The 16,348-nt window shown below is 43.7% G+C and overlaps 1 protein-coding gene across 4 annotated transcripts in view; it reads right to left on the bottom strand.

Annotated features, from left to right (window-relative positions):
• Positions 1-16,348, bottom strand: part of nrxn2a (neurexin 2a) — a 612,560-nt gene that overhangs the window by 555,002 nt on the left and 41,210 nt on the right. The window contains exon 2 of one of the 4 annotated variants that reach the window (XM_061248033.1): positions 13,957-13,977. The exons of the other annotated variants lie outside the window; for them this stretch is intronic. Within the exon in view, the coding sequence (XP_061104017.1) occupies positions 13,957-13,977 (21 nt within the window). The remainder of the gene's footprint in view (positions 1-13,956; positions 13,978-16,348) is intronic. 4 annotated transcript variants of the gene reach the window in all.

Consider the following 16,348-nt stretch of genomic DNA (forward strand, 5'->3'; position numbering starts at 1 on the left):
TCGGCTTTCTCCCATATGTGACGTGAAAGCAGCATCGGCACAAAAGGTTAGCGGATGGCCTGCCGGGACCGACGGACTACACACGCAGCCAGACACCGTACGCACGGCGAGCGAAACGTCTGGCCCGTGATCTTACCCTGCTCCACCCTGACCTTTTACTACATTTCCTTCTCGAAAATCTCATTCCGTGACCTTGCTGCTCAGCAAGCTTGACCGTTGCCCCTGTGGGCAGGCTACCCCCCGTCTCCAAGAACAGAGTAATATAATTTAATTACCTGGCCAACCTTTACTCAAATGATGTTATCCTAATCCTATCACAAAGCATTTGTAATGACTTTGTTAACACGTTTGTTAACACCTTGGTACAGTAAGTAATTCCTATGCTAATAAAGGTTTTATACTCTCAGAAGGGTTCCAGAATGTCTCCATAGATCAGAGATCATCAAATCACAGTCCCTGAGGTCCGAGAACTGCAGGTTTTCCTGCGCACCCTTTACCTGGGAGGTGTGACTCTAAAGTATAAAGGTGTGAATTAGTAGCACTAATTGTTCAGCTAATTACCAGGAAAAAAAGAAAACCAGGGCCAGATTTGTATTCCAGATTTGACGATTGCTCCCTTAGATGAACCCTCTCTCTCAGTTCTTTGTCAGGCAAGATGGATCAATGTGGGTGCTTTCACACCTACCATGGAGGGCTCCATGAAGAACTGAAACGTCAAGCCAACAAGCCCTTTCAGAACCCTTTTTCTAAGAGTGTATGACATTTAGGCTGCAATATTATTTTGTCAACTGTAACATAAAACACGGTGTCACAAAGTTAACCCACCGATCAAAATGTCAAGAGAAAAACTTGATGATGGGGTAATGGAGACGTTGTAAAGTGTGGTTCACTTAGCCTACACAGATTACGAAGGGGGACAGCCTTCCCTGTCTGAAACTGGTTTTAGCCTGTTCCTGCATGTTCAAAACCGACAGATTCGAAAGCAATGCCATAAGTACGTATGAAGAATAAACCTGACTGCATTAATGTCTACCAGCTGCACATATTACCACATGTGCAATTAATATGATGACTAAGACACCGACATTTCAAAAGGTACAGTAATATAAATCATATTCCTGAGTGTCTGGAGTATCAGTTTCTCTGGATGTAAAACAAAGAGCTGTTCGCACAGACAGCTTGTCTGGTCATGTGGTAGAAGCAGAAAACTTCAAGAGCAGGTTTGACACAGCTTGAGGTGAGCTTTATGCTACAGGAAAAATGACACACCAAACTGGGACGAATGGTCTGTTGTAATGATCAAACACAATCATTCTGATCAATGAAATCAAAATTGAACACGTAGAGTGAGACTGCCTGCAATTTCATATTCATATTCATATTGTAAATGTTATACTGTTACAACCATATAAGAATGTTTTGTCTTAGCTGGGAAACTACCTGACTAAATACTGATTTTATTTCCTTCAGGAGAACCCAACAATTATGGCCAACTCATTATCTGTATGATGGATGACTTTGTAAAACATGTCTCATAATATTAATAATAATCATAATATTGAATTAATATATAAAACAACCCCCCTCATGAAAAACCCCCCTCATGTACAGTATGGCAAAAATTGATTACTAAGCCTGGCAGCTAATGCAATTTCAAGATGTGACTATGCAAAAATGAAATGAAAACTTGTTTGAAAAGGCTTACTCCATGCACAATATTTGATTTGACAATGCTGACAATATAAATTATTTTTCAATATGAAAATCAGCAAAACATGAACAATGGGCAAAAAAATTGAAGACTCAAAAACAGCAGGGAATTAGCCAATGCAAAATGCACAGAACAGAAAACAGACTGCATGCTGTCACAACATACTTACAAAAGGCTACAGTATGAACCACAATAGTATGCTGTGGAGGAATTGGACACATCAGGATTAGGATTGAGGATTGGAATTATGAATTGAACCTTGGTTGATGAAATCTAAAATTAATTTAAAGGTACAATTGGGATGATCTTTGTGTTAAAACATTGTTACAAGACCGTTGTAAATCCCTTCCTATCACTGAAAAAGGCTAACTGGCATGTTGACTCACCCTCTGCCAGTGTTTAGAGTCCTTAAATTCTGTCTTCAAAATATACAGTTGACGCACTGACACTCTGTACCAAAACACAATGATGCACGCTGATTGGTTCAAGATTGGTTCCAATTGCCACAGCCAAAAGAGTCTAAAATTAGCTATTGTACCTTTGAACATGGCAGGCACGGTGCAGCATTCCTAGCTTGGACCGAGAGAACACTCGTGAGATTGTTGGCACTTCACCAAGCTGCCAGTCCCCATTAGACATCAACATTAACATTTAAACGAGGGCTTTAAATAATCTGTTAGGTCACTTATACAGGAGGCAGCTGCCCAGGGGTTTACTGATAGAAACGTTTATTTCACCGGCAGCATAGGCTTAACAATAAAATTACTAATTACTTACATTCGTGTTGTCTTTTTTCTGAATATATCCAGCAAACAGATTTTTTAAAGTGCATAACATGTTGATGTGTCTGTGTGAGCATGTGTGCAAGTGCATGTTTTCACAGATTTTAAAAAACATAACAAAAGCAATGGTTAGATGGAATGTGGAAGCCAATTAAGGGTACATTCAGTCCAGACTAAAGTGCCCAAGTGGGAAAAAATAAAATGTGTGGAGTTTCTGAGGATCTGTTCAGGACCAGTTTATTTATCCCCGTCTCACCCACACGACTTCATTTTAAACTTAAACACAAACTGGTTGAACAAACTAAATATTCAGTTTTCAAGCCAGAAATAATCAAGTACCAAAAAAATAAATAAAATAAAATACATTTCAAATAACACTGATTAGTCACCGGTATGAAAAGTAACTGATTGAACCTAACCTTTAAGTGTTTGTTACAGCAAATAAATTATACTTCCACTCCCTCCTACACAATCAAACGCTTTAGAAAATGTCTTCTGAATTCCCAACTCTCCCTTAGTGATTTACTGTAGGTGACTTAACTCCGCTCTTAAAGTCTCTCTCAGTGCCTGCAATCACTCACTGTACTGAGCTGATGGCTGGTTTTGAGTGAGTGGCGTATTAGCATAGGCGTATTAGTACAGTAGTAGCACAGTTGTCTGTGTTTACAGCCTCCTGATTGGTTGCCGTGTCGTTTATCATTTGCCAGATCAAAGCCCTACTTACAGCAGCTGTGATTTAGCAAGTATTTTATTCTCCCGAAGGCAGGCCTGACAGAATGCCAACAGTTTTATGATTATTAAAGTCTTTTTAAAAATTGTAGTCCTGCAGCTGTCCTATTTCACTGCCTGCTCACCACAGCACGATAAATTTGCTCCGAGTCACAAAAAAAGAAAACTACAAAAAAAAACAGTTGGGACCAGTGAGGATGCAGGGCTTCAGTGTTGAAGAGGACTGGATTTAGGTTTGGATTGTCACGACATTCCCACGACATTCAACTTATGACATTTTTAATGAACCGAACCATTTACTTTGGCAAGCCTATTGTTTGGCCTATGTCTCAGACTTTTTATTATTTCTTTTATGTCACAAGTTTCATTGTCACAACCCTCTGGCCCTCATGTCCATAAACTCCCATAACAGACTCCAAAGGCAACCAAAACCCGAGACTCAAGACCATCTGACAACTTTCTTCTACCTGCAGTAAGGAAGCAATTGACCACACCTGACTAATCAGAAACATGTGAAGCCATTTGTCAGAAATAGTATGGTGCCCTAAAATGGGGTACGACAGGGGCCCGGAAGGTTGGTAGTTCAAACTCCGGTGTAATCACGCAAAAGAAAAACCCAGCACAAGGCCTTTAACCCCGGGGGGAGACTGTCCCCTGCTTAGTCTAATCAACTCTAAGTCGCTTTGGATTAAAGCGTCAGTAAAATAACAAGTTATACTTACTGTATGGTGGTCTGACAGTAATGGACAATAGCCCTAGGTTAGCCTAATGCTACAGTAGGAAAGGCTCCGATCGTTAAAAAAAAATGCATCCGGATGGCTCGCTTGACAAAACTGGAGTACAGTGTACCTCGCGTCAAGGATAGTTCCGATTTCACAGGAGCATTGCGAGTCTGAAATACCATCTGCAAGCTAAACACTTCAGTTAGAGTGCTCGAGACAGCAGCAGCAGACATCAGCAGAGACAGTGTGCCGTTTTAGGATGTACAAATCTGTCAGACCACCTCTAACAAGGGGACCACAGCTGTCACCAAATGGGATTTTACGGCCCGGATACCCCCATTAGTATAGTAGCGGCCACTGGTTTGATGGATGTTCTGCAGTTGTGCCAATTTCCAAACCAACATACTGTGCGCATTACCCTCATGAGTTTCACGCGTACATCATAGGTATAAGGAACCCTGTAGCCTCGTGACTAAGGCACATGACTGGGACCTGGAAGGTTGGTGGTTCAAGCCTTGGTGCTTAACCCCACATTGCTCCAGGGGGGATTGTCAGACTAAATCACTTTGGATAAAAGCGTCAGCTGAATAACTAATGTGTGAAACCAAGAATGCAGCTAAACTGAAACTCATGAAACATGCAACAGCTACATCACATGTCATTTAGCTGATGCGTTTATCCAGAGCGACTTACAGTTTATTTAGACCAAGCAGGAGACAATCCTCCCCTGGAGCAATGCAGGGTTAAGGGTCTTGTTCAAGGGCCTAATGGCTGTGTGGATCTTATTGTGGCTACACCGGGGATCAAACCACTGACCTTGCAGGTCCCAGTCATGTACCTTAACCACTACACTACAGTCCGCCCCTGTATTGCATTAATTGCAGTGTTAGTACCTCAGTTGACATGAGTACTACTTTCACTGGGCATCATCACTGCCATTTTGTGCAGTGTAGTATCGCAATATAGGAGGCCATTTTGGATAAGATTGCATTCATTGTTGTCCCAGTTCTTTAGCATTTAATTAAGCAAATAATAGGACTTCATTTAAAATGAAAGAAAATCTAATTAATGTCATTAAAAGTTGCCAATATAAATTACATATCATTTCATTTTCATTTTGAAACAGATGTGAGTGTTCTGACTGTAAAACATTGAAAGTTATCATAATTTGTGCTTATGGCACTAGTTCCATCTTGTCTTTATATTCACTTAAAACATTAAAATGTCATTAATCACAATTAGCTCTCAAAATAGCAGGATTGATTGTGATTACTGTATTTTTATTATTGTAATTGAAAAGGCTTTTTCTGTAATTTACTGTAATTCTATTATTAAAGAAAGCACTGGTAACAATAATAAATGCAAGGTGTGGAATCTGCTCACTCTTTAAGAAAGAACCATGGAACGTGATGAACACCGATACTTTGGCACTTTCAGCATTTTTGTCCATTTCCAGTACTGAAAATCTTCTTGCCAATGGTCACACAATTACATAAGCTACTTCCCTGGCTGCAAACTACTGAGTTTCATCTGATATCGCTGGAGAACTGTCTTTGACTTTCATAATCTGTATCTCTTAATGTAAAATTCAGAGTAAAAATGCACACACACCCCCTACGCCATGTCCCGGGTCATTAGGGGAACATGATTCAATGGGGGAACAGAATTCGACACTTTAGTTAGGGCAATGAAACTCCCAGAATTCAGACACCCAACCCAGGAGTCATTTCACAAGAGTAGGCCTATAACTATTAAATCTATTACAATGACCTTCTTCCCAATTTAAAGTTGAATAATATTATAACATTTTCTGTTTTTATATATTAACTGCGCCGTATTTGAGATCGGTATCAGAAAATGGCCGCCGACTTTTAAAAAGTTGTCTGAGATAAATATCGGGCCTGAACTTTAGATGACGGCTATAATTGCACGCAGAGCCGAGACTTCAGAAGCCGGCCTTTGTTCGCGGCGAGGGGTAATCCGGCGATTGGGCTCCGCGCGGCGGCGGAATGAAAAGGGCCCCTGAAGTGCCTTTAAACGAGTGTGGAGCCCGGAATATTCCCCCCGCTGCTCGGCCCACGTACGGGAAGAAGTCGCACAATAAACCCGCGCGTGAGTGTGCGCCACACGGAGTCAAGAGCTTGTGCGAGCCCTCCAGCCCTCCAGCCCTCGCCGCCTTAGCTTCCGGCGGTTTCCATGGCCACGCTCCCACTGAACGAGCGCTCCGCCGTGAACAAAAGCTTGTTAGCCTAAGTGTTGTGCGCCTTAATGAAGGGGAAGGCCCGAGCCCATGGTTCAATTAACAAAACATTTCTCAAGCGCCGGCGCTTAGCCGCAGAGTTTCGGCGTGTTCTGCGGCGAATATATCACCCGCGCCCCGGTCGGGAGCAGGGGAACAAAGGGGCGAGTCCGGAGATCAGGTTCGGCCCACGTCGCGTTCGCGTTCAGAGTGGACCCGGGTCAATTACAGTATTCTGGATTCGAATAGTTTTTGAATTAGCTCGAATTAGCTCGCTGGGTGTATGGGAAAGTATGACATTCCCTCACAAAACCTGCCTTCTGGTCCTCGCGGTTGACTCAACTGCACCAGGCAAGATCAATCGAGCACAGAAAAAGTATTTCAATCCAAAACAAGTATGAATGTGACGCAGGTCTGATTCAGGGGAGACTCCCACAACTTCACACAATTTCTACTGTTAGTCTCAGTTACATTATTTCCTCACACCCACCTACAGTGGAGAGGATGAAGAACAGGATGTTACAAGATAACTGAATTTTACCACTTCTTTCTGTGAATCTGCCAAACCTAGCATACTGAGCAAATATGCTACTGCTTACCTTCTAACCTCTTCACGTACAGTAAATAGGTACACATGGTACACTGTAAGTATCGTGGATCACGAGTTTAGTTAGCTTTTAAAATAAGCTGAATGCATTCACAAACAGCAGATCTGAAGTCATCTGAGACGCACAAAAAATTATTTCATACAGCAAAATTATATTTAAATAATATATCTGCCCATATGCTGCCTGCGCACCATCTGCCTGCTGACTACTATGGAAAAACTGCAATTAAACCCAATTAATGGGAGAAATGTATTTGTCCTATATCCGTAACAGGGTAAAAGTGACCCCCCCACCCCCCTTACACACAGACACACACACACACACACAAACACACAAACACACAAACCATATTTCCATTTTGGAAAAACACTGCTGTAATGCAGGGAAAATAATTTCAATACCATGTAAAATCCACACTATATTATATTAAAATTACATGGTGGAAATCTAATTATTGTTATTTACATATTAACAAATAGATATTTTTTCTATTTAGCTGGCCAAACAAATTGTATGGTGACATTTATAATAAAAAAGACATATGAGGTTATTGGAGTGAATAATGTGGTGTTAAATCTCCCTGGCCTCTTGTGTGAAAGGTCGTTAAGACCCCCATCATTTCATTCACATGACATTGCGTTTGCTTTGGCGGAGGGAAGATTAAACCGGTACCGAACCGTAGCCCGTTCCCTACTCTTAAAAAATCATTTACAAACCCCACGAAAGCAGCTGCACACCTGGAACCATCCGCACGCTCTGTATGTTCCGCAGTTAACCCCTCCCGTTCGCCCCCCCGCTCGCGTTTCACAAGCAGATTTCAATAATCCGCTGAGTGCTATCGCACTGACGAGGGCTCATACACGTTGGTGAGGCAGCTGCGCTTTCTGATGAGAGCGCATATATTGCATATTAGAAAATGCATTTAATGTACGACATGGCATGTATCATAAGAACTGCAATTGTATGAGATCATAAAAGGAGCCGACAGAACCCAGTTGTTTGGATTCATTAGGCAGAGTATACACAGTCTTGATGCTTATAGAAATAGAAATGTATCACTCGGCCTTACCGAGGCCAAACCATGCTTAACCCTTAAAGTATTTCACATTTTCAGAATGTTTCTTTTTCTAAGTTCTAAGTCAGTATTCTAGAACTCCACTGCTTCCAGTTACCAGTAGTGATTGTGACATCATCATTAGAATGTTTAGTTAAGAACATTCTAACCACATACTGCATTTCAGGACACTGGATTAAAAGGTTCTGTCTGTGTTCAGAGTGGTTTTGAGATATTCAGCTTCAACGAATCTAAAGTGAATGGGCTCTAAGCAAATTGGATTCAAACTTTTAAAACTTCAGTCATATATTTAGTGCCCTATAAACAACATATTCATGACACTAACTTATTTTTGTCAGAAATGTCAGTTAGAACCTTATAATTCTAAGGTCTCAATTTGAAATCTCACGCCTTAAAGGGTTGATCTACACAGCTGGATAATATTCACTGAAATTGCTCAGGATAAGTGTTTGTGCAGCTGTAGGGCAGGCATCCAAGTTTTGGGGGTGCTTGGCACAGTTGTATCCATTAGCTACTTGACTGAAATAATCGTGTAATTTGGCACGTAACTTTCACAGCCATAACTGTCCGTAGTCTTTTCCCCAGCCCTTCCTCGTGAGCACTCAAGATATTAAATTCTTTCTTGTTGGATCATTTAAACAAAAAAAAGAAAGACAATGCATATAAACTGGTTCATTAAGCGATTAATGTAGATTTCGGATGCATTACCTATCACTCGTAAGGCGAAGTTAATCACTCGCCCGAACGCGCCGAGGTGAACCGTGTCAAACCGTGTTGCTTATCATTAGCGAACCAAACAGTGAAAGAGCAAGCTATTGTCTCAATTAGGGTTCTAATCAATGCCATTTGATTCGACCGCCAATTGGATTAATACCGTCATTTAGCAACAATGAAATGGCTGTTCTTCAGCCAAGGTTACGTTCTCTCTGCAACGTGTTATGCATAGAGCTGCATCTTCCCATTATGACTTAATGTGAGGTGTTCAATGGCCAGTCAGACCATTCAGATAGCGTTAATGCCCAGTCACCTGCAACGCACCTGATCAATGGCAAGTAACCGTAGCAATTCATTCTTTCATTGCATTTGGCTGTAGCCAGATTGCCTTGATTAGCGTTAAATAAGCCTGCAGAAACCACCTATTATTGCTCAACAGTACCTGACACTGCATGGCTAGCAAGCATACGTTCATAGTATTACGGGGTCTTTTGTAAATAGAATAGCTTATCGTATGGTGGCAAGTTCCTGTGGCACACTATTGCGGTACTTAAAGGGATAGTTCACTTTTTGGAGTTTTATTTATCTTTTATGAGTTCCGGTTTAGTGTGGTATTGATCGGCTGAGACAGGTTTTATGTGCAATGAAGGATATTTTAGGTACTTACAGACATTGCACACAACCTCCAGGTTTCACAATGGCTGGTGTAGGGGCATCAACAGGTTTGAGATTTACAGCACGAAAATACACTTCAGACGAATCCGAAGAAGCTACCAGCTGCTTCAAAACATAGCTTGTGCTGGTCAAACCATGTTGAATATAGAGCTGGTCTAACTGGTCAACAAGCTACCAGACCTAGCTTGTGCTGGTCAAACCATGTTGAGTATGGGGCGACATGGCTCAGGCAGTAAGAGCAGTCGTCTGGCAGTCGCAGGGTTGCCGGTTTGGTCAACAAGCTACCAGCTGTTTCAAAACCTAAGTTGTGCCGTTTTCTTTTCAGCCCAGAGTTGGTGCAGGTGTATATTACCAGTTTTGTTTTTTGTCTATATAATGCATTCAATCGCAGTTCCATTTGGAACAGTTTCCTGTGACAGGAGAGCCGGGGAACCTGAGACGCTGCACTCAAGGGCATTAGTGGCACAGCTTCCTGTCTCAACAGCACTACACACCAGAAAGGCACCTCAGAGCAGCAACCTGTCAACCCAGCAACAGGACACAAAATGGCTGCCGCTCATACAGTTCCAACACAAGGGCCTGTTATTTTTCTCCTCTTTTTTATTTTCTTTTCATCTTTTCTTGCCCCTTGCTCCACCCATCAGGCGATACTAGAAAAAGAGGAAAGAATAAGAAGTAAAGGGAAGGGAAGTGGAGAAAATGTGAATTAGGCAAATGGAATGTCCTTGCTCCTTGAAACATCAGTTAGAAGGTCAGGTGTGAAGACGGTAGGACTAATTGGTCAGTTAATTACCCAGGAGAAAAGAAAACCAGGGCCGGTTTTGGATTTGATGATCCCTGATGTGAAACTTGCTGCTCTCTATCCTTCTGAAGTGAAGAACCTACGCCACTCATGAATCAGTGTATACGTTTGTACAAGCTGCCTTGGAGTTATCGGAGGTTCTTCTCTCGCTTAAAATCACAAACCCACTGACGCCTCCACACCAGCCATTCCAAAGCCAGCAGGTCTTTGGAAACATTGGCAGGCACCCACAATATGCTTCATTTCACACGGAAACTGTCTGGGCCAGTCAAAGACATACAGGAAATAAGAAATAAAATAAAAGATAGCTGTTTAAAGGTCCCATATTGTACACTGATTTCTATATTTTAGGTCCTGATATGCATAAGAAGAGGTTTGTGTGGTTTTAAGTACCAAAAACATAATCTATCCAGTTTTACATGTCCATTCTCCAGTGCCTATTTGAGTATGGGTACATGTTAGCATGGGTGCAGGAAAGGGGTGCACCAGCTGCAGGATTACCCCCTTCTGCAAAAGCCACAGGTACGGGGGAAGCTGGAGAACAGGGCCATGACCTCTGCAAAATTTTAATACAACCAATCTGAATATAATTTTTAATTGTTAATGGCATTAATGGCATCAATGGCAACACCTGTTGAACTGGTATCACTGATGATATACAGTTTTGATTTTGTCTCCTAATAGAGTATAGTACAGGGATGTCAAACTCCAGTCCTGGAGGGCAGCAGTGTCTACTGGTTTTTGTGGTTTCCTTTCAATCAGCAGTCAATGAAGGCCTTGAGAACAAGGTGTGTGGACTCTTTAGCCAATTAAAGACTGAGAAATGTATCTCTCGTGCTGAAACACACCAAAAACCAGCAGACATTGCGGCCCTCCAGGACTGGAGTTTGACACCCCTGGTTTATTAAATATGCTTCTTTGATTTAATACATAGGTTTCGTTGTTGGTTTGTTGGCATTTGGGTTTGTTTCTCCCTCGGTTTGGGCAGAACTCTGGGAGCGGTTAGCCCAGGCCGGAAGCTCTGTCTGAGAGAGGAGAGTGTTATCTGTTCCCCTTGCAGTGGGCAGCAGAGACGTTGCTGGAGGCGAAGCACATTTTTGTGAATTCCTCGATATATTTTTTATAGAATTTTTTTTTTTTTTTTTGAGGAATGTGTGTCTGCTGGCTCTGAAGCACACTTTGGGGAATAAAAAGTTAAGACACCTGAGACATCCTGCTTCCTCCTTAAGACTATTATTCCACACTGAGTAGTGACTGGCACCTCGCAGGTTATGACGTTTTCCTGATGATCACAGTTCTTATTGATATTTCCTCTCTGGGCAATCACTGACACTAATCAGTCAGTTTACTCAATAATATACAGTGACATCATCATCTTTTTGATGATGACCGAACACCTTGTCCATTCGTGCAACAGAAGGTGAGGCCAAGCAGTCGAGCATGCTCATAACCTCGTGCTAGATTCTGCTGAGAATACCTTTTTCACAGACAGACCACAAACACTGAACACTGAGCTGCTCCTTATACAGATCAAATCTAAATCACCTTTCCACACAGTTAGCGTAAAGCGAATGACTGACACAAATAAGTAAGGAGTGCAGCATTAACCTCTGATGGCGGGCCGATTGCTAGGATACCCTGCTGAAGACACACATGGAGCGCACATTACGGTGACACGGCAGGAACGGTGATGCAGGGTAATACCAGATTCTCCCTGCCCTCCTGGTCCTGCGCTTATGCCCCGTTAGCCTGCGCCTCCTGCGCTCACGCCCCGTTAGCCCGCACCTCCTGCGCTTACGCCCCGTTAGCCCGCACCTCCTGCGGCTACGCCCCGTTAGCCCTCCTGGTCCTGCGCTTATGCCCCGTTAGCCTGCGCCTCCTGCGCTCATGCCCCGTTAGCCCGCACCTCCTGCGCTTACGCCCCGTTAGCCCGCACCTCCTGCGGCTACGCCCCGTTAGCCTGCACCTCCTGCAGCTACGCCCCGTTAGCCCTCCCGGTCCTGCAACTACGCCCCGTTAGCCTGCACCTCCTGCGGCTATGCCCCGTTAGCCCGCACCTCCTGCGCTCACGCCCCGTTAGCCCGCGCCTCCTGCGGCTACGCCCCGTTAACCCGCACCTCCTGCGGCTACGCCCCGTTAGCCCGCACCTCCTGCGGCTACGCCCCGTTAGCCCGCACCTCCTGCGCTCACACCCCGTTAGCCCGCACCTCCTGCGGCTACGCCCTGTTAACCCGCACCTCCTGCGGCTACGCCCCGTTAGCCCGCACCTCCTGCGGCTATGCCCCGTTAGCCCGCACCTCCTGCGGCTACGCCCCGTTAGCCCGCACCTCCTGCGCTCACACCCCGTTAGCCCGCACCTCCTGTGCCCTGAGCCGTAGGGCCTCCACATCCTGACGCTGTGGAATAGGCATCACCTTATTCCTTTTCTTGCTCCTCTTCTCGCTCCTCGCTCCACCCATTGGGAGAGGCGAGACAAAAAGGGCAGAAAAGGAAGTGAAGATGGGGAAATGTGAATTAGGCAAACGGAATGTCCTTGCTCCTTCATACGTCAGTTCGAAGCCACATCAGTTATAGACCGGGCAGATGCGTGGCAGGTCCACCCACAGGTCAATCATTTATACACCACGCTTTCTGAAAAAAGGAATGAGCTCATGTTTCCAGGCTCAAGAAGAGTTAGGGAACCTCCAAACCCCTAGCTTCTAGCTCTTAGAAGGAACATTTAATGGGTTGGAATTTCTTTAAAGATGGCGGACCTCGATCGATTTCCGAGAGAAGCAAAGGAGCTGATAAATAAGGCATTGGAAAGAGCTGCTGTGGCAGCTCCACCCCCAAGCCTGTCACTGTAGCCTGCCATCCACAGAGGGGCTGATGGGACGGTTCTTAACACACTTTATCCTCCAGAGACCGAAGGAAAAAAGAAAAAAAAGAAAAAAGAAAAAAAACCTTCAAGCATTTTAATTAGTTTGACATAGCACAAGTGTCTCGGATGACTACAACACGCTGCAGTGAAAATATGTTTGAAAATATGATTTAATTTCCTTGAATGTTCCTTGGTTTCAGCAGAGAACTTGAGATTCTTATGGTTCTTGAGATTAAGGCCAGATACTTGTGTCCCCTACAGGGGACAGAAATGAATAGCAGAATCCGCTACGCCCCACTTACAGTGCACACTAAGTCTTCATTCAGCTCTAAAGTCGCCATTTTAAATATGATATTTCGAACTCAAAACCCCTCTCTTTCAGAACGAAATGTACTCCATCAGAGTTCAGCCCCCAAATGAACATTAAGGCCATGTGAGATTCCCACACATGATCAAACATATTTGTCCAAATGGAACAGCCACTTAGATCAATAAGCAGTGTAAATATTAAAAATATTTTCTCATATGGAACCTCCCGCCTGTTCTGGATGCATAGCCACAGACCAAGCCCTGCTCCAGCAAAGAACCACACACATGGTCATCACTGTCCCTTACACCGCAATCCCGCAAGGGTCAACGGAGGCTACATTTAACCTCCCCAACATACAATATGCAAGCGCAGAAACCCAGTGCTTATTCCATTGCATTCCATGCATCCCCACCATCCACACTCGCACTGTAGCATTTGGCACAGTAAAGAGCAAGAAAATAAATCAATAAAAACACACCTCTTATATCAAAAGAGCAAAATTTTGCAGAGAACCGTGCTTGCTGGCAACGGTGTTTTTTTTTTGGGAGGGTTGATTTCTCTCCCGGGAGATTAAAGCCCCTTAGTCAACAGAACCGCAGTCCAAACTGACAATGCGCCCGGCAACAAAGAATCAACAGCATGCGCTTCACCCCATTGGCTGACCGCACACCGTGTCGACTCCTCCCACACGGTGAGGCCGTTGTTAAGGTGACAAAAAGAAGCTCTTACCTTCCCCCGCTCGCTCTTCTGCTGTGAGAGAAAGAGAGAGAGAGAGAGAGAGAGAGAAGAGAGAGACACGTTAGTCTGATATGTTACTACTGTTTTGTACACTTTATTGTCACTGCTGTCTATGTTTTGTTTATCTAATTTTATCTCGCCTTATCTTGGTTTATATGATCCAGTTGTTCTTGGCACTTTGGGTGCCTTGTTCTGGAAGCACTATATAAATACAGTTTTTATTATTACACAATGTACACAGTAGAAAACACAGTTAATCACACACATTGCATCGCCACCATATTAATGTCAAGTTTGAATTGTCAGTACTGCCATTTTGTTTTATTTTGAACAATCGCACACCTCTTTCTCACCGACTCTGGAGTTATGGCTGTGGCACCAGAAACCTGCGCTTGGAGCTCTGTGGCTGATGTGTACCCCTCCCAAAATTCACACAGATTAACTGTAGCCTGTAGACCAGGGGTGCACAGTAAGGGCCAATCCGCTTCAGGGTTTTGTGCCAACTTCTGCTCGAAATTATTTAATTTGCTAAATAAGGTCTTGATCAGACATTTGTATATGCACCAGCTACAGCTGCAGACTGCTAGTGTATCCTAAAGATTTTACTCCGCTCAAGTAACAGGCGTGAACCAGCATAATTTCTAGGGCTGTCAAAAATAAATTAAGGTAATTGGTTGGAACAAAAACCAGCTCACAGTTTTGCACCCCTGCTGTAGACCATTCCGTATTTTAATACCACGTGACTACATTCTCTGTTACACCATAAGGCCTAAAACATACCCCATGTAAAGATGTGAAAGCTGGTGCTGTAGCTAGGGCTAGCTGGCTAGCCTAGTGAACTCACTGCAGGAGGCAGCCTTTCGCCGTTGGTGTGTGTGTGCGTGTGTGTGTGTGTGTGTGTGTGTGTATGTGCGTGTGTGTGTGTGTGAATGAAAGGTATTAATTGTAAAGTGCTTTGGATAAAAGCGCAATATAAATGCAGTCCATTTACCATTTCAGCTCAGCCTTTCATAACTGTCCTGGATCGCCCCCTTGGGTTTATTACCTCCACCGGGAAATAATAGCACACACTGAGCTCGTACAATCGCAGTGCGTCATCCAGGCATTGTCATTTGCACTTCCGTATGTACGTAGGGTATGTTTCGGGCCTAAGACTGCAAGCATTGATTGGGGGGAAGAGGGGGGGGGGTCCATCTGGTTGTCATGACAGCTGGTAGTCTGTGCTCACTCTGTACCTCAATGGGAGGAGCTAACACACTGGGGGACTTCACCACCTGAAGCCCATTGTGATGTAATAGACTCAGTGACGTATAGACTCAGCAATACGACGTGGATATTATTATTTATAACTAGGTGCACATTAATCACCATTTTCAGTTTCAACATCAATGTAAATTCGGAGTTAGCTAATGAGCTAATTTTCATCTGTGGTCCCTAACCTGCATGTCTTTTGACCATAACCAGAGTACCCACACAGACACGGGGAGAACATGCAAACTCCACACAGAAAGGCCCGGGTGGGGTTCGAACCCAGGACCTCCTTGTTGTGAGGCAACAGTGCTACCCACTGCGCCACCGTATAAAGTCTTTATATGCGTAATGAGCCGACATTACCCTACTGTGAACTCCACATCATTAGCATCTAACGTCACAGCTCAACCGACTCCGTTCGGGTCTCGAGGGGGCAGCCCGCGTTTTCTCTTGAGTGCGTTTACCGCTCAGGAGCTGTGAGACCACTTAACACCACAGGTTCCAGTGACACCCCCCCACCCTTTATTACTGCCATTAATACGCCATGCCCTATCCGTAATGCTGTGCTCAATGCATCCTACCAGCTACATTCAGAAATATTTATGCACTTAATAACACGGGTACAGCGCACCACTCTGATACAAAAAGGCAAAAGATATATTTTCACAAAACAGGTTGTACTGAGAACAATATATATATATATATTTTAAAGAAACATTGTTTGGTTCTGCGAAAATATTTGTTTTCCCAATGTTGTGCGAATTATGTATGCACTGTGAAGCCCTAATGTATGCAGTAATAATAACATTCGTACATTGTCAGTTTACCTAGCTGCCAGGTTCAAATGTCAACCTTGCTGAAAAAAACAGTTCAAGCTAGGTTTTAAAACAGCTGGTAGCTGGTTGACCAGTTCAGACCAGCTTCCAACTTGACATGGTTTTACCAGCTAAAGCTACGTTTAGAAATAGCTGGTTAACAAGCTACCAGATCTTACCCAGCTAGACCAGCTTGACCATGCTGGTTGATCATCACTTACCCAGCTAGACCAGCTAATGACCAGCTCATACCCAGCTAGACCACCTTATGGCCAGCTACATTTTCAAGCTGGTAAAGCTGGCATAGCTGGATTTTA

This window comes from Conger conger, chromosome 7 (genome assembly GCF_963514075.1).
Source record: "Conger conger chromosome 7, fConCon1.1, whole genome shotgun sequence".
NCBI classification, from domain to species: domain Eukaryota; kingdom Metazoa; phylum Chordata; class Actinopteri; order Anguilliformes; family Congridae; genus Conger; species Conger conger.